Source organism: Panulirus ornatus, chromosome 62, assembly GCF_036320965.1.
Source record: "Panulirus ornatus isolate Po-2019 chromosome 62, ASM3632096v1, whole genome shotgun sequence".
NCBI lineage: Eukaryota > Metazoa > Arthropoda > Malacostraca > Decapoda > Palinuridae > Panulirus > Panulirus ornatus.
The window spans coordinates 6663543-6683249 of NC_092285.1; the positions used below are offsets into that span (position 1 = coordinate 6663543).

Genomic DNA, 19707 nt, shown 5'->3' on the forward strand with positions numbered 1-19707 from the left:
AATCACAATAACTTTCATCAAATATAGTTCAATAATGTAAACTTTTACCCATAAGTTTGGTTCCAGTAAACTATTAATTTTTTTGCGTGCCACAAGTGTAAAACGTATCCCCAGTCAATGATCAATTATGGTATGCCAATAACAACTATCACAGGCATATCTTCATATCAAATGATTCTTAACCTTATGTAATGACCAGAACAGAACTAATGCAGCCGTTCACATGATAATTGCAACTCAGGAGGGGATTAAAAGAAAAGCAACTATGCAAGATAAGAGTGTCTTTCTCAGCTCACCTCCACAGAGTTATCATAAAATAAGAACTACAGTAGGAATTGCATGAGCAAAAATATCTAGCAGAAGGTACTCAACTCATTATGAAGTGAAAAAAACATGATGGTATAAAATATATGACATTATTATAAAACATTCTAAGTGATGAGGATTACTAATACATTTAAAGTATTTAACATGTAATGAGGGTGATGAAAACATGAGGAAGTAACATGACAGCTGCATCAACAAATAATAAAACTTTCTGAGTAACTAATATTCATTCTTGAGTTTATAAAACTCCATAAATCTTCATATACCAAGCAGCCTTTCATTGTTTATTTTCCTTTACAGCAGCTGACATGGCACAGGTGAAGACATGCCTTAATCATGACCAATAAACCAACATACAAGACTAGTATTGGAGAGAGTACTCTGAACACGGTGTTTGGTAATCCTTGATAGCACATACGTGCACTGTGTGCCTCCTGTGCTTCTACTAATAAAGTGTTGTAGCTTCAGAATGATTAAGTCTTCACAATTCATCACAGTCGTCAGTGGTGCAAGTCTCTACCGTATATGTCTTGGTGATGTTGACAGTCCTTCTATTTGCTGAAACATTAAAGAGAGAATATGAAAAATTGATTCTTAAAAACAGGGTACAAAATCAACACACAAATAAATAATCTCCAGTGAAGGACAGTGAACAGAGACCTAGTTATGGCTACTATCTTACAGGAGGTAAATCATGGAAGTCATTATGTGAACTATCAAAAAGGCAAATTATCTCTTGGTTAATCATGAAATTGCTTTTAGATATATGGCTAAAATGTCCAGTAATATGTCTATGGCATTTATTACACCAAGACTAGACTATGTACCTCCAATTCAATTTGGTTACACCATTTGATGGACCTGAAATAAAAGAGATGAGTTACATAGAAAGAGCAGCATCTATTAAACTGTGTATGCTCGGAGAGGTGTGATAACAATAATTTTGATTTCATATCATTCACACAAGATGGGTGTTGATCATCCTCTACTATCAAATTGCCTATGCTCGGAGAGCTATGATAACAATCATCTAAATTTTACATCATTCAGACAAGATGGATGTAAAAAAATACGATTTCAAGGAGAAAAACATCTTCCCAGCCAAAAGCAGATCCCTACGAGCAACTGAGAAAGAACCTGCTCAACAGAGGGCTAAACCACCATTCTGCCCCCCAAAAATGGGTATCCAAGAAATTTCTTCATCTTCATCTACCATAATACTTAAAAGGCTGGCCAATGCAAGTATGCAGGGACCAACAACCATACAGCACCCTACCCAGGACTACAACACCAGGGAAAAATGAAGTATTGCCTTGCAGCTGAAACTGTTGTTCATTCATGACTGCAGTTGGCATCTCAGACTCAGGAGTCAACACATTTTTCTTTTAATTTCTAAGGAAAGTAGGAAAAGATGGGGAGGGGAAAATTAATACTAAGAGGGTACTACCTATGGTTCAGAAATGCTTTTTATCCTTGCTTTTATCATATACACACAAGTATATGGGCATATGAGAGCACATCCACATGAAGGCAGAAGGATTTAAAGAAAAGCTCACAATGAGATCTTCAGCTCTAACTCTCAAAACATCATTGCTTCAAACAGTTTCACTACCAAGATAAAGAAATCAGCCTTTAACATTAAAACCCCTTCAGTTTATTCTAAAAGTAGGACTCAAAGTGCATTCTTAATATAAAGAAACAAAACACTTGCCTGTGGTTGCCTATCATCATCTTCATCCTCAATTAATGGGTCTGCAGATATCAGCAGCTGATCTCGTCCAGCACTTGGGAGTAAACTACGACCGCTTGTTCGTTTACGTCGAGAAAAAACTTTAGCAATCTGCGCAAATTTCTTTCTTGAGGCTGAAAATTCAAAATACAAACATGTTCATGTACCATCAGTGAGTCCTTGTGCATCTCTGAGATTCCTGCAATATCCACTTTTCTTAGGCACAAACCTTATATCATTGAGTTTATCATTACCTCTGTTATATGCACCATCAATTCCAACCTGGGATGTTTGGATGGTACAGTAATAACACATGAATCAATCAAGATAAATCATCCAGAAATATAATCTTTTTACTTTTATACTTCATTGCCTTCTCCAGCATCAGAGAGGTAGTGCCAGGAAACAGATGAAGAATGGCCCAACCACTCATATACACAAACATAGACATAAATGCCTCCACAGCACATATACATACATATACATATCAGCATATACACATATACATACACATTTATTTTTTATTATACTCTGTCGCAGCCTCCTGCGTTAGCGAGGTAGCGCAAGGAAACAGACAAAAGAATGGCCCAACCCACTCACATACACATGTATATACATACACATCCATACACGCACATATACATACCTATATATCTCAACGTATACATATATATATATATATATACACACACAGACATATACATATACACATATGTACATAATTCATACTGTCTGCCATTATTCATTCCCGTCGCCACCCCACCACACATGAAATGACAACCCCCTCCCCCGCATGCGCACAAAGTAGCGCTAGGAAAAGACAACAAAGGCCACATTCATTCACACTCAGTCTCTAGCTGTCATGTATAATGCACCAAAACTACAGCTCCCTTTCCACATCCAGGCCCCACAGAATTTGCCTTGGTTTACCCCAGATGTTTCACATGCCCTGGTTCAATCAATTGACAGCACATCGACCCTGGTATACCACATCATTCCAATTCACTCTATTTCCTGCAGGTTCAGGCCCCGATCACTCAAAATCTTTTTCACTCCATCTTTCCACCTCCAATTTGGTCTCCCACTTCTCCTCGTTCCCTCCACCTCTAAAACATATATCCTCTTGGTCAATCTTTCCATGAGACCAAAACATTTCAAAACACCCTCTTCTGCTCTCTCAACCACGCTCTTTTTATTACCACACATCTCTCTCACCCTTTCATTACTTACTCGATCAAACCGCCTCACACCACATATTGTCCTCAAACATCTCATTTCCAGCACATCCGCCCTCCTCCACACAACTCTATCCATAGCCCATGCCTCGCAACCATATAACATTATTGGAACCCCTATTCCTTTAAGAATACCTATTTTTACTTTCCAAGATAATGTTCTCGACATCCACACATTCTTCAATGCTCCCAGAACTTACACCCCCTCCTCCACCCTATGATTCACTTCCGCTTCCATGGTTCCATCCACTGCCAAATCCACTCCCACATACCTAAAACACTTCACTTCCTCCAGTTTTTCTCCGTTCAAACTTACCTCCCAATTGACTTGTCCCTCAACCCTACTGTACCTAATAACCTTGCTCTTATTCAAATTTACTCTCAGCTTTCTTCTTTCACACACTTTACCAAACTCACTTACCAGCTTCTGCAGTTTCTCACATGAATCAGCCACCAGCGCTGTATCATCAGCAAACAACAACTGACTCACTTCCCAAGCTCTCTCATCCACAACAGACTGCATACTTACCCCTCTTTCCAAAACTCGTGCATTCCCATCCTTAAGCAAATTAAACAACCATGGAGACATCACACACCCCTGCCGCAAACCTACAGTCACTGAGAACCAATCACTTTCCTCTCTTCCTACACGTACACATGCCTTACATCCTCGATAAAAACTTTTCACTGCTTCTAACAATTTGCCTCCCACACCATATATTCTTAATACCTTCCACAGAGCATCTCTATCAACTCTATCATATGCCTTCTCCAGATCCATAAATGCTACATACAAATCCATTTGCTTTTCCAAGTATTTCTCATACATTCTTCAAAGCAAACACCTGATCCACACATCCTCCACCACTTCTGAAACCACACTGCTCTTCCCCAATCTGATGCTCTGTACATGCCTTCACCCTTTCAATCAATACCCTCCCATATAATTTCCTTGGAATACTTAGCAAACTTATACCTCTGTAATTTGAGCACTCGCTTTTATCCACTTTGGCACTATGGCACTATGCAAGCATTCTGCCAATCCTCAGGCACCTCACCATGAGTCATACATACATTAAATAACCTTACCAACCAGTCAACAATACAGTCACTCCCTTTTTTAACAAATTCCAATGCAATACCATCCAAACCCGCTGCCATGCCGGCTTTCATCTTCCGCAGAGCTTTTACTACCTCTTCTCAAATCATTTTCCCTAACCCTCTCACTTTGCACACCACCTCGACCAATACACCCCATATCTGCCACTCTATCATCAAACACATTCAAAAACCTTCAAAATACTCACTCCATCTCCTCGCATCACCACTGTTATCACCTCATTTGCCCCCTGCACCGAAGTTCCCATTTGTTCCCTTGTCTTACGCACTGTATTTACCTCCTTCAAAAACATCTTTTTTTTCTCCCTAAAATCTAATGATACTCTCTCGCCCCAACCCTCATTTGCACTCTTTTTCACCTCTTGTACCTTTCTCTTGACCTCCTGCCTTTTTCTTTTCTACATCTCCCAGTCATTTGTGTTATTTCCCTGCAAAAATCGTCCAAAGCAAAATAAAAAAAACATTTTTCAGTATTATTATACTTTGTCAGTGTATCCTGCATCAGCGAGGTAGCACAAAGAAACAGACGAAAGAATGGCCCAACCCACTCACATACACATGCAAGAACGTCAATTGACAGAGTGATGGAAGTGACTGAATGCAGAATAAATGAAGAGCAAGGCTTCTTTTTTAAGGACATATACATACCTATACATCTCTACGTATACATATATATATACACACATAGGCATATACATCTATACACATGTACATAATTCATACTGTCTGACCTTATTCATTCCTGTCGCCACCCCGCCACACATTAAATGACAACCCCCCCTGTGCATGAGGTAGCGCTAGGAAAAGACAACAAAGGCCACATTCGTTCACACTCAGTCTCTAGCTGTCATGTATAATACAATGAAACCACAGCTCCCTTTCCACATCCAGGCCCCACAAAACTTTCCACGGTTTACCCCAGACACTTCATATGCCCTGGTGCAATCCACTGACAGCACATCGACCCTGGTATACCACATCGTTCCAATTCACTTTATTCTTTGCACGCCTTTCATCCTCCTGCATGTTCAGGCCCCGATCACTCAAAATCTTTTTCACTCCATCTTTCCACCTCCAATTTCGTCTCCCACTTCTCCCCGTTCCCTCCACCTCTGACACATATATACTCTTTGTCAATCTTTCCTCACTTACTCTCTCCATGTGCCCAAACCATTTCAAAACACCCTCTTCTGCTCTCTCAACCACACTATTTTTATTACCACACATCTCTCTTACCCTATTATTACTTAATCAAACCAACTCACACCACATATTGTCCTCAAACATCTCATTTCCAGTACATCCACCCTCCTCCGCACAACTCTACCTATAGTGTATAACTCACAACCATACAACATTGTTGGAACCACTATTCCTTCAAACATATCCATTTTTGCTTTCCAAGATAACGTTCTCGACTTCCAAACATTTTTCAACGCTCCCAGAACTTTTCTCTCTTCCCCCACCCATGATTCACTTCCGCTTCCATGATTCCATCCGCAGCCAAATCTACTCCCACATATCTAAGACATTTAACTTCCTCCAGTTTTTCTCCATTCAAACTTACCTCCTAATTGACTTGTCCCTCAACCCTACTTTACCTAATAACCTTGCTCTTATTCACATTTACTCTCAGGTTTCTTCTTTCACACACTTTACCACACTCAGTCACCAGTTTCTGCAGTTTCTTACCCAAATCAGCCACAAGCGCTGTATCATCAGCGAACAACTGATTCACTTCCCAAGCTCTCTCATCCACAACAGACTGCATACTTGCCCCTCTTTCCAAAACTCTTGCATTCACCTCCCTAACAACCCCATCCATAAACAAATTAAACAACCATGGAGACATCATGCAAACTTGCCGCAAACCATAATTCTCTGAGAACCAATCACCTTCCTCTCTTTCTACTCGTACACATGCCTTACATCCTCAATAAAAACTTTTCACTGCTTCTAACAACTTGCCTTCCACACCATATGTTCTTAATACCTTCCACAGAGTATCTCTATCAACTCTATCATATGCCTTTCCCAGATCCATAAATGCTTTTCTAAGTATTTCTCACATACATTCCTCAAAGCAAACACCTGATCCACACATCCTCCACCACTTCTGAAACCACACTGTTCTTCCCAGTCTGATGCTCTGTACATGCCTTTACCCTCTCACTCAATACCCTCCCACATAATTTCCCAGAAATACTCAACAAACTTATACCTCTGTAATTTGAGCACACTTTTATCCCCTATGCCTTTGTACAATGGCACTATGCAAGCATTTCGCCAATCCTCAGGCACCTCACCATGAGTCATACACTTATTAAATAACCTTACCAACTAGACAACAATACAGTCACCCCATTTTTTAATAAATTCCACTGCAATACCATCCAAACCTGCTGCCTTGCCGGCTTTCATCTTCAGCTGAGTGAGTGTGTTAGTAGATCTGAAGCACAAGACCGGGTTATAGTGATGGGTGATTTCAATGCAAAGATGAGTAATGTGGCAGTTGAGGGAATAATTGGTATACATGGGGTGTTCAGTGTTGTAAATGGAAATGGTCATGAGCTTGTAGACTTATGTGCTCAAAAAGGACTGGTGATTGGGAATACCTGGTTTAAAAAAGAGAGAAATACATAAGTATACGTATGTAAGTAGGAGAGATGGCCAGAGAGCGTTATTGGATTACGTGTTAATTGATAGGCGTGCGAAACAGAGACTTTTGGATGTTAATGTGCTGAGAGGTGCAACTGGAGGGATGTCTAATCATTATCTTGTAGAGGCGAAGGTGAAGATTTGTAGAGGTTTTCAGAAAAGAAGAGTGAATGTTGGGGTGAAGAGAGCGGTGAGAGTAAGTGAGCTTGTGAAGGAGACTTGTGTGAGGAAGTACCAGGAGAGACTGAGTACAGAATGGAAAAAGGTGAGAATGGAAAAAGGGGAGTAGGGGAGGAGTGGGATGGATTTAAGGAAGCACGAATGGCTTGCACAAAAGATGCTTGTGGTATGAGAAGCATGGTAGGTGTGCAGATTAGAAAGGGTATTGAGTGGTGGATGAAGAAGTACGATTCTTAGTGAAAGAGAAGAGAGAGGCATTTGGACGATTTTTGCAAGGAAATAATGCTAATGACTGGGAGATGTATAAATGAAAGAATTAGGAGGTCAAGAGAAAGGTGCAAGAGGTGAAAAAGAGGGCAAATGAGAGTTGGGGTGAGAGAGTATCATTAAATTTTATGGAGAATAAAAGATGCTTTGGAAGGAGGTAAATAAAGTGTGTAAGACAAGGGAACAAATGGAAACATCAGTCAAGGTGGTTAATGGGGAGGTGATAACAAGTAGTGGTGATGTGAGAAGGAGATGGAGTGAGTATTTTGAAGGTTTGTTGAATATATTTGATGATAGAGTGGCAGATATAGGGCATTTCGGTCGAGGTGGTGTGCAAAGTGAGAGGGTTAGGGAAAATGATTTGGTAAACAGAGAAGAGGTAGTAAAAGCTTTGCGGATGATGAAAGCCTGCAAGGCAGTGGGTTTGGATGGTACTGCAGTGGAATTCATTAAAAAAGGGGGTGACTGCATTCTTGACTGGTTGGTAAGGTTATTTAATGTATGTATGACTCATGGTGAGGTGCCTGAGGATTGGCAGAATGCTTGCATAGTGCCATTGTACAAAGGCATAGGGGATAAAAGTGAGTGCTCAAATTACAGAGGTATAAGTTTCTTGAGTATTCAAGGGAAAGTATATGGGAGGGTATTGATTGAGAAGGTGAAGGCATGTACAGAGCATCAGATTGGGGAAGAGCAGTGTGGTTTTAAAAGTGGTAGAGGATGTGTGGATCAGGTGTTTGCTTTGAAGAATGTATGTGAGAAATACTTGGAAAAGCAAATGGATTTGTACGTAGCATTTATGGATCTGGAGAGGGCATATGATAGAGTTGATAGAGTTGCTCTGTGGAAGGTATTAAGAATATATGGTGTGGGAGGCAAGTTTTTAGAAGCAGTGAAAAGTTTTTATCGAGGATGTAAGGCATGTGTACATGTAAGAAGAGAGGAAAGTGATTGGTTCTCAGTGAATGTAGGTTTGCGGCAGGGGTGTGTGATGTCCCCATGGTTGTTTAATTTGTTTATGGATGGGGTTGTTAGGGAGGTGAATGCAAGATTTTGGAAAGAGGGGCAAGTATGCAGTCTGTTGTGGATGAGAGAGCTTGGGAAGTGAGTCAGTTGTTGTTTGCTGATGATACAGCGCTAGTGGCTGATTCATGTGAGAAACTGCAGAAGCTGGTGACTGAGTTTGGTAAAGTGTGTGAAAGAAGAAAGTTGAGAGTAAATGTGAATAAGAGCAAGGTTATTAGGTACAGTAGAGTTGAGGGTCAAGTCAATTGGAAGGTAAGTTTGAATGGAGAAAAACTGGAGGAAGTGAAGTGTTTTAGATATCTGGGAGTGGATTTGGCAGCGGATGGAACCATGGAAGCGGAAGCGAATCATAGGGTGGGGGAGGGGGCGAAAGTTCTGGGAGCCTTGAAGAATGTGTGGAAGTCAAGAACATTATCTCAGAAAGCAAAAATGGGTATATTTGAAGGAATAGTGTTTCCAACAATGTTGTATGGTTGCAATGCGTGGGCTATGGATAGAGTTGTGCGCAAGAGGGTGGATGTGCTGCAAATGAGATGTTTGAGGACAATATGCGGTGTGAGTTGGTTTGATCGAGTAAGTAATAATAGGGTAAGAGAGATGTGTGGTAATAAAAAGAGCGTGGTTGAGAGAGCAGAAGAGGGTGTTTTGAAATGGTTTGGGCACATGGAGAGAATAAGTGAGGAAAGATTGATCAAGAGGATATATGTGTTGGAGGTGGAGGGAACGAGGAGAAGTGGGAGACCAAATTGGAGGTGGAAAGATGGAGTGATAAAGATTTTGAGTGATCGGGGCCTGAACATACAGGAGGGTGAAAGGCGGGCAAGGAATAGAGTGAATTGGATCGATGTGGTATACCAGGTTGACGTGCTGTCAGTGGATTGAATCAGGGCATGTGAAGCGTCTGGGGTAAACCATGGAAAGTTGTGTGGGGCATTTATGTGGAAAGGGAGCTGTGGTTTCGGGCATTATTGCATGACAGCTAGAGACTGAGTGTGAACGAATGGGGCCTTTGTTGTCTTTTCCTAGCACTACCTCGCACACATGAGGGGGGGAGGGGGATGGTATTCCATGTGTGGCGAGGTGGCAATGGGAATGCATAAAGGCAGACAGTGTGAATTGTGTGCATGGGTATATATGTATGTGTCTGTGTGTGTATATATATGTGTACATTGAGATGGGAATGAATAAAGGCAGACAGTAGGAATTATGTGCATGTGTATATATGTATATGTCTGTTGGTGTATATATATGTATACGTTGAGATGTGTAGGTATGCATATTTGCGTGTGTGGACGTGTATGTATATACATGTGTATGGGGGTGGGTTGGGCCATTTCTTTCGTCTGTTTCCTTGCGCTACCTCGCAAATGCGGGAGACAGCAACAAAGCAAAATAAATAAATAAAATAGAGATGTATAGGTATGTATATGTGCGTGTGTGGACGTGTATGTATATACATGTGTATGTGGGTGGGTTTGGCCATTCTTTCATCTGTTTCCTTGCGCTACCTCGCTAACACAGGAGACAGCGACAAAGTAAAATATATATAAAGAAATAAATGTATATAGGTGAGTAATGTGGCAGTTGAGGGAATAATTGGTATGCATGGGGTGTTCAGTGTTGTAAATGGAAATGGTGAAGAGCTTGTAGATTTATGTGCTGAAAAAGGACTGATGATTGGGAATACCTGGTTTAAAAAGCGAGATATACATAAGTATACTTATGTAAGTAGGAGAGATGGCCAGAGAGCGTTATTGGATTACGTGTTAATTGACAGGCGTGCGAAAGAGAGACTTTTGGATGTTAATGTGCTGAGAGGTGCAACTGGAGGGATGTCTGATCATTATCTTGTGGAGGCTAAGGTGAAGATTAGTATGGGTTTTCAGAAAAGAGGAGTGAATGTTGGGGTGAAGAAGGTGGTGAGAGTAAGTGAGCTTGGGAAGGAGACCTGTGTGGGGAAGTACCAGGAGAGACTGTGTACAGAATGGAAAAAGGTGAGAACAATGGAAGTAAGGGGAGTGGGGGAGGAATGGGATGTATTTAGGGAATCAGTGATGGATTGCGCAAAAGATGCTTGTGGCATGAGAAGAGTGGGAGGTGGGCTGTTTAGAAAGGGTAGTGAGTGGTGGGATGAAGAAGTAAGAGTATTAGTGAAAGAGAAGAGAGAGGCATTTGGACGATTTTTGCAGGGAAAAAATGCAATTGAGTGGGAGAAGTATAAAAGAAAGAGACAGGAGGTCAAGAGAAAGGTGCAAGAGGTGAAAAAAAGGGCAAATGAGAGTTGGGGTGAGAGACTATCAGTAAATTTTAGGGAGAATAAAAAGATGTTCTGGAAGGAGGTAAATAGGGTGCGTAAGACAAGGGAGCAAATGGGAACTTCAGTGAAGGGCGTAAATGGGGAGGTGATAACAAGTAGCGGTGATGTGAGAAGGAGATGGAATGAGTATTTTGAAGGTTTGTTGAATGTGTCTGATGACAGAGTGGCAGATATAGGGTGTTTTGGTCGAGGTGGTGTGCAAAGTGAGAGGGTTAGGGAAAATGATTTGGTAAACAGAGAAGAGGTAGTAAAAGCTTTGCGGAAGATGAAAGCCGGCAAGGCAGCAGGTTTGGATGGTATCGCAGTGGAATTTATTAAGAAAGGGGGTGACTGTATTGTTGACTGGTTGGTAAGGTTATTTAATGTATGACTCATGGTGAGGTGCCTGAGGATTGGCGGAATGCGTGCATAGTGCCATTGTACAAAGGCAAAGGGGATAAGAGTGAGTGCTCAAATTACAGAGGTATAAGTTTGTTGAGTATTCCTGGTAAATTATATGGGAGGGTATTGATTGAGAGGGTGAAGGCATGTACAGAGCATCAGATTGGGGAAGAGCAGTGTGGTTTCAGAAGTGGTAGAGGATGTGTGGATCAGGTGTTTGCTTTGAAGAATGTATGTGAGAAATACTTAGAAAAGCAAATGGATTTGTATGTAGCATTTATGGATCTGGAGAAGGCATATGATAGAGTTGATAGAGATGCTCTGTGGAAGGTATTAAGAATATATGGTGTGGGAGGCAAGTTGTTAGAAGCAGTGAAAAGTTTTTATCGAGGATGTAAGGCATGTGTACGTGTAGGAAGAGAGGAAAGTGATTGGTTCTCAGTGAATGTAGGTTTGCGCCAGGGGTGTGTGATGTCTCCATGGTTGTTTAATTTGTTTATGGATGGGGTTGTAAGGGAGGTAAATGCAAGAGTCCTGGAAAGAGGGGCAAGTATGAAGTCTGTTGGGGATGAGAGAGCTTGGGAAGTGAGTCAGTTGTTGTTCGCTGATGATACAGCGCTGGTGGCTGATTCATGTGAGAAACTGCAGAAGCTGGTGACTGAGTTTGGTAAAGTGTGTGGAAGAAGAAAGTTGAGAGTAAATGTGAATAAGAGCAAGGTTATTAGGTACAGTAGGGGTGAGGGTCAAGTCAATTGGGAGGTGAGTTTGAATGGAGAAAAACTGGAGGAAGTGAAGTGTTTTAGATATCTGGGAGTGGATCTGTCAGCGGATGGAACCATGGAAGCGGAAGTGGATCATAGGGTGGGGGAGGGGGCGAAAATTTTGGGAGCCTTGAAAAATGTGTGGAAGTCGAGAACATTATCTCGGAAAGCAAAAATGGGTATGTTTGAGGGAATAGTGGTTCCAACAATGTTGTATGGTTGCGAGGCGTGGGCTATGGATAGAGATGTGCGCAGGAGGATGGATGTGCTGGAAATGAGATGTTTGAGGACAATGTGTGGTGTGAGGTGGTTTGATCGAGTAAGTAACGTAAGGGTAAGAGAGATGTGTGGAAATAAAAAGAGCGTGGTTGAGAGAGCAGAAGAGGGTGTTTTGAAATGGTTTGGGCACATGGAGAGAATGAGTGAGGAGAGATTGACCAAGAGGATATATGTGTCGGAGGTGGAGGGAACGAGGAGAAGAGGGAGACCAAATTGGAGGTGGAAAGATGGAGTGAAAAAGATTTTGTGTGATCGGGGCCTGAACATGCAGGAGGGTGAAAGGAGGGCAAGAAATAGAGTGAATTGGAGTCATGTGGTATACAGGGGTTGACGTGCTGTCAGTGGATTGAAGCAAGGCATGTGAAGCGTCTGGGGTAAACCATGGAAAGCTGTGTAGGTATGTATATTTGCGTGTGTGGACGTGTGTATGTACATGTGTATGGGGGGGGGGCCATTTCTTTCGTCTGTTTCCTTGCGCTACCTCGCAAGCGCGGGAGACAGCGACAAAGTATAAAAAAAATAAAAAAAAAAAAAAAAAAAAATGTATATATTTATTTATTTGTTTTATTTTGCTTTGTCGCTGTCTCCTGCGTTAGTGAGGAAGCACAAGGAAACAGACAAAAGAATGGCCCAAACCACCCACATACACATGTATATGCATACTCGTCCACACACGCAAATATGCATACCTACACATCTCAACGTATACATATATATACACCAACAGACATATACATATATACACATGCACATAATTCCTACTGTCTGCCTTTATTCATTCCCATCGCCGCCCAGCCACACATGAAATAACCAACCCCTCACCCTAAATGTGCGAGAGGTAGCGCTAGGAAAAGACAACAAAGGCCACATTCATTCACATTCAGAATCTAGCTGTCACATAATAATGCACCAAAACCAAAGCTCCCTTTCCACATCCAGGCCCCACAGAACTTTCCATGGTTTACCCCAGACGCTTCACATGCCCTGGTTCAATCAATTGACAGCACGTCGACCCCAGCATACCACATCGTTCCAATTCACTCTATTCCTTGCACGCCTTTCACCCTCCTACATGTTCAGGCCCCGATCACTCAAAATCTTTTTCACTCCATCTTTCCACCTCCAATTCGGTCTCCCACTTCTCGTTCCCTCGACCTCTGACACATATATCCTCTTGGTCAATCTTTCCTCAGCCTCTTCTGCTCTCTCAACTACATTCTTTTTATTACCACACATCTCTCTTACCCTATTATTACTTACTCGATCAAACCACCTCACACCACATATTGTCCTCAAACATCTCATTTCCAGCACATCCATCCTCCTTCGCACAACTCTATCCATAGCCCACGCCTCGCAACCATATAACATTGTTGGGACCACTATTCCTCCAAACATATCCGTTTTTGCTTTCTGAGATAATGTTCTTGACTTCCACACATTCTTCAATGCTCCCAGAACTTTCGCCCCCTCCCCCACCCTATGATTCACTTCCGCTTCCATAGTTCCAGCCGCTGCCAAATCCACTCCCAGATATCTAAAACACTTCACTTCCTTCAGTTTTTCTCCATTCAAACTTACCTCCCAATTGACTTGTCCCTCAACCCTTCTTTCACACACTTTACCAAACTCAGTCACCAGCTTCTGCAGTTTCTCACATGAATCAGCCACCAGCACTGTATCATCAGCGAACAACAACTGATTCACTTCTCAAGCTCTCTCTTCCACAACAGACTACATACTTGCCCCTTTTTCCATAACTCTTGCATTCACCTCCCTAACAACCCTATCCATAAACAAATTAAACAGCCATGGAGACATCACACACTCCTGCCACAAACCTACATTCACTGAGAACCAATCACTTTCCTCTCTTCCTACACGTACACATGGGGATAGGGGAGAAAGAATTGTTTCCATGCATTCCTCATGTGTCGTAGAAGCCAACTAAAGGGGACGGGAGAGGGAGGCAGGAAACCCTCCCCTCTTTGTATTTCAACTTTTTAACAGGGGAAACAGAAGGAGTCAAGCAGGGAGTGCTCATCCTCCTCGAAGGCTCAGACTGGGGTGTCTAAATGTGTGTGGATGTAACCAAGATGAGAAAAAAGGAGAGATAGGTAGTATGTTTGAGGAAAGGAACCTGGATGTTTTGGCTCTGAGTGAAACAAAGCTCAAGGGTAAAGGGGAAGAGTGGTTTGGGAATGTCTTGGGAGTAAAGTCAGGGGTTAGTGAGAGGACAAGAGCAAGGGAGGGAGTAGCACTACTCCTGAAACAGGAGTGGTGGGAGTATGTGATAGAGTGTAAGAAAGTAAACTCTAGATTGATATGGGTAAAACTGAAAGTTGATGGAGAGAGATGGGTGATTATTGGTGCATATGCACCTGGGCATGAGAAGAAAGATCATGAGAAGGAAGTCTTTTGGGAACAGCTGAGTGAGTGTGTCAATAGTTTTGATGCACAAGACCGGGTTATCGTGATGGGTGATTTGAACGCGAAGGTGAGTAATGTGGTAGTTGAGGGAATAATTGGTGTACATGGGTTGTTCAGTGTTGTAAATGGAAATGGTGAAGAGCTTGTAGATTTATGTGCTGAAAAATGAATGGTGATTGGGAATACCTGGTTTAAAAAGAGAGATATACATAAGTATACGTATGTAAGTAGGAGAGATGGCCAGAGAGCATTATTGGATCACGTGTTAATTGATAGGCGTGCGAAAGAGAGACTTTTGGATGTTAATGTGCTGAGAGGTGCAACTGGAGGGATGTCTGATCATTATCTTGAGGAGGCGAAGGTGAAGATTTATAGAGGTTTTCAGAAAAGAAGAGAGAATGTTGGGGTGAAAAGAGTGGTGAGAGTAAGTGAGCTTGGGAAGGAGACACGTGTGAGAAAGTACCAGGAGAGACTGAGTACAGAATAGAAAAAGGTGAGAACAAAGGATGTAAGGGGAGTGGGGGAGGAATGGGATGTATTTAGGGAAGCAGTGATGGATTGCGCAAAAGATGCTTGTGGCGTGGGAGGAGGGCAGATTAGAAAGGGTAGTGAGTGGTGGGATGAAGAAGTAAGAGTATTAGTTAAAGAGAAGAGAGAGGCATTTGGACGATTTTTGCAGGAAAATAATACAAATGAGTGGGAGATGTATAAAAGAAAGAGGCAAGAGGTCAAGAGAAGGGTGTAAGAGGTGAAAAAGAGGGCAAATGAGATTTGGGGTGAGAGAGTATCATTAAATTTTAGGGAGAATAAAAAGATGTTTTGGAGGGAGGTAAATAAAGTGCATTAGACAAGGGAACAAATGTGAACTTCAGTGAAGGAGGCTGATGGGGAGGTGATAACAAGTCGTGGTGATGTGAGAAGGAGATGAGGTGAGTATTTTGAAAGTTTGTTGAATGCGTTTGATGATAGAGTGGCAGATATAGGATGTTTTGGTTGAGGTGGTGTACAAAGTGAGAGGGTTAGGGAAAATGATTTGGTAAACAGAGAAGAGATAGTAAAAGCTTTGCGGAAGATGAAAGCTGGCAAGGCAGCGGGTTTGGATGGTACTGCAGTGGAATTTATTAAAAAAGGGAGTGACTGTCTTGTTGACTGGTTGGTAAGGTTATTTAATGTATGTATGACTCATGGTGAGGTGCCTGAGGATTGGTGGAATGCTTGCATAGTGCCATTATACAAAGGCAAAGGGGTAAAAGTGAGTTCTCAAATTACAGAGGTGTAAGTTTCTTGAGTATTCCTGGGAAATCATATGGGAGGGTATTGAGAGGGTGAAGGCATGTACAGAACATCAGATTGGGGAAGAGCAGTGTGGTTTCAGAAGTGGTAGAGGATGTGTGGATCAGGTGTTTGATTTGAAGAATGTATGAGAGAAATACTTAGAAAAGCAAATGGATTTGTATGCAGCATTTATGGATCTGGAGAATGCATATGATAGAGTTGATAGAGATGCTCTGTGGAAGGTATTAAGAATATATGGTGTGGGAGGAAAGTTGTTAGAAGCAGTGAAAAGTTTTTATCGAGGATGTAAGGCATGTGTACATGTAGGAAGAGAGGAAGGCGATTGGTTCTCAGTGAATGTAGGTTTGCGACAGGGGTGTGTGATGTCTCCATGATTGTTTAATTTGTTTATGGATGGAGTTGTTAGGGAGGTGAATGCAAGAGTTTTGGAAAGGGGGGCAAGTATGAAGTCTGTTGGGGATGAGAGAGCTTGGGAAGTGAGTCAGTTGTTGTTCGCTGATGATACAGCGCTGGTGGCTGATTCATGTGAAAAACAGCAGAAGCTGGTGACTGAGTTTGGTAAAGTGTGTGAAAGAAGAAAGTTAAGAGTAAATGTGAATAAGAGCACGGTTATTAGGTACAGCAGGGTTGAGGGTCAAGTCAACTGGGAGGTAAGTTTGAATGGGGAAAAAGTGGAGGAAGTGAAGTGTTTTAGATATCTGGGAGTAGATTTGGCAACGGATGGAACCATGAAAGCAGAAGTGAATCATAGGGTGGGGGAGGGGGCAGAAATTCTGAGAGCCTAGAAGAATGTGTGGAAGTCGAGAACATTATCTCGGAAAGCAAAAATGGGTATGTTTGAAGGAATAGTGGTTCCAACAAAGTTGTATGGTTGCGATGTGTGGGCTATGGATAGAGTTGTGCACAGGAGGGTGGATGTGCTGGAAATGAGATGTTTGAGGACAATATGTGGTATGAGGTGGTTTGATCGAGTAAGTAATGTAAGGGTAAGAGAGATGTGTGGTAATAAAGAGTGTGGTTGAGAGAGCAGAAGAGGGTGTTTTGAAATGGTTTGGTCACATGGAGAGAATGAGTGGGGAAAGATTGACCAAGAGGATATATGTGTCAGAGGTGGAGGGAACGTGGAGAAGTGGGAGACCAAATTGGAGGTGGAAAGATGGAGTGAAAAAGATTTTGAGTGATCGGGGCCTGAACATGCAAGTGGGTGAAAGGTGTGCAAGGAATAGAGTGAATTGGAACGATGTGGTATACCGGGGTCGATGTGTTGTCAATGGGTTGAATCAGGGCATGTGAAGCGTCTGGGGTAAACCATGGAAAGTTCTGTGAGGCCTGGATGTGGAAAGGGAGCTATAGTTTCGGTGCATTATTACGTAACAGCTTGAGACTGAGTGTGATCGAATGTGGCCTTTATTGTCTTTTTCTAGCACCACCTCGCACATATGAGGGGGAGGGGGTTGTTATTTCATGTGTGGCAGGCTGGCGATGGGAATGAATAAAGGCAGACAGTATGAATTATGTACATGTGTATATATGTATATGTCTGTGTGTGTATATATATGTATACGTTGAGATGTATCGGTATGTATATTTGCATGTGTGGACGAGTATGTATATACCAGTATATGAGGGTGGGTTGGGCCATTCTTTTTTCTGTTTCCTTGCGCTACCACACTAACGCAGGAGACAGCGACAAAGCAAAATAAATAAATAAATGAATATATATTTACATATTTCTATATATATATATATATATATATATATATATATATATATATATATATATATATATATATATATATTTTTTTTTTTGCTTTGTCGCTGTCCCCCGCGTCTGCGAGGTAGCGCAAGGAAACAGACGAAAGAAATGGCCCAACCCACCCCCATACACATGTATATACATACGTCCACACACGCAAATATACATACCTACACAGCTTTCCATGGTTTACCCCAGACACTTCATATGCCCTGACTCAATCCACTGACAGCACGTCAACCCCGGTATACCACATCGCTCCAATTCACTCTATTCCTTGCCCTCCTTTCACCCTCCTGCATGTTCAGTCCCCGATCACACAAAATCTTTTTCACTCCATCTTTCCACCTCCAATTTGGTCTCCCTCTTCTCCTCGTTCACTCCACCTCCGACACATACATCCTCCCAGTCAACCCCCCCCACTCACTCTCTCCAGGTGACTAAACCACCTCAAAACACCCTCCTCTGCTCCCCCAACCACGCTCTTCCTATTTCCACACATCTCTCTTACCCTTACGTTACTTACTCGATCAAACCACCTCACACCACACACTGTCCTCAAACATCTCATTTCCAGCACATCCATCCTCCCGCGCACAACTCCATCCATAGTCCACGCCCCGCAACCATACAACATTGTTGGAACCACTATTCCTTCAAACATACCCATTTTTGCTTTCCGAGATAATGTTCTCGACTTCCACACATTCTTCAAGGCTCCGAGAATTTTATATATATATATATATATATATATATATATATATATATATATATATATATATATATATATATATATATATATGTATATATATAAGGGGATAAGAGTGAGTGCTCAAATTACAGAGGTATAAGTTTGTTGAGTATTCCTGGCAAATTATATGGGAGGGTATTGATTGAGAGGGTGAAGGCATGTACAGAGCATCAGATTGGGGAAGAGCAGTGTGGTTTCAGAAGTGGTAGAGGATGTGTGGATCAGGTGTTTGCTTTGAAGAATGTATGTGAGAAATACTTAGAAAAGCAAATGGATTTGTATGTAGCATTTATGGATCTAGAGAAGGCATATGATAGAGTTGATAGAGATGCTCTGTGGAAGGTATTAAGAATATATGGTGTGGGAGGCAAGTTGTTAGAAGCAGTGAAAAGTTTTTATCGAGGATGTAAGGCATGTGTACGTGTAGGAAGAGAGGAAAGTGATTGGTTCTCAGTGAATGTAGGTTTGCGGCAGGGGTGTGTGATGTCTCCATGGTTGTTTAATTTGTTTATGGATGGGGTTGTTAGGGAGGTAAATGCAAGAGTTTTGGAAAGAGGGGCAAGTATGAAGTCTGTTGGGGATGAGAGAGCTTGGGAAGTGAGTCAGTTGTTGTTCGCTGATGATACAGCGCTGGTGGCTGATTCATGTGAGAAACTGCAGAAGCTGGTGACTGAGTTTAGTAAAGTGTGTGGAAGAAGAAAGTTAAGAGTAAATGTGAATAAGAGCAAGGTTATTAGGTACAGTAGGGTTGAGGGTCAAGTCAATTGGGAGGTGAGTTTGAATGGAGAGAAACTGGAGGAAGTGAAGTGTTTTAGATATCTGGGAGTGGATCTGGCAGCGGATGGAACCATGGAAGCGGAAGTGGATCATAGGGTGGGGGAGGGGGCGAAAATTCTGGGAGCCTTGAAGAATGCGTGGAAGTCAAGAACATTATCTCGGAAAGCAAAAATGGGTATGTTTGAAGGAATAGTGGTTCCAACAATGTTGTATGGTTGCGAGGCGTGGGCTATGGATAGAGTTGTGTGCAGGAGGATGGATGTGCTGGAAATGAGATGTTTGAGGACAATGTGTGGTGTGAGGTGGTTTGATAGAGTGAGTAACGTAAGGGTAAGAGAGATGTGTGGAAATAAAAAGAGCGTGGTTGAGAGAGCAGAAGAGGGTGTTTTGAAGTGGTTTGGGCACATGGAGAGGATGA

At 42.0% G+C, this 19707-nt stretch overlaps 1 protein-coding gene across 1 annotated transcript in view; it reads right to left on the reverse strand.

Moving 5' to 3' along the window:
• Positions 1-266: 266 nt before the first annotated feature.
• Positions 267-19707, reverse strand: part of LOC139745720 (CUE domain-containing protein 1) — a 224691-nt gene continuing 205250 nt past the window's right edge. Inside the window, 2 exon segments of the mRNA XM_071656179.1 lie at positions 267-885; positions 2039-2190. Coding sequence (XP_071512280.1) covers positions 844-885; positions 2039-2190 — 194 coding nt within the window. The 3' untranslated portion in view covers positions 267-843.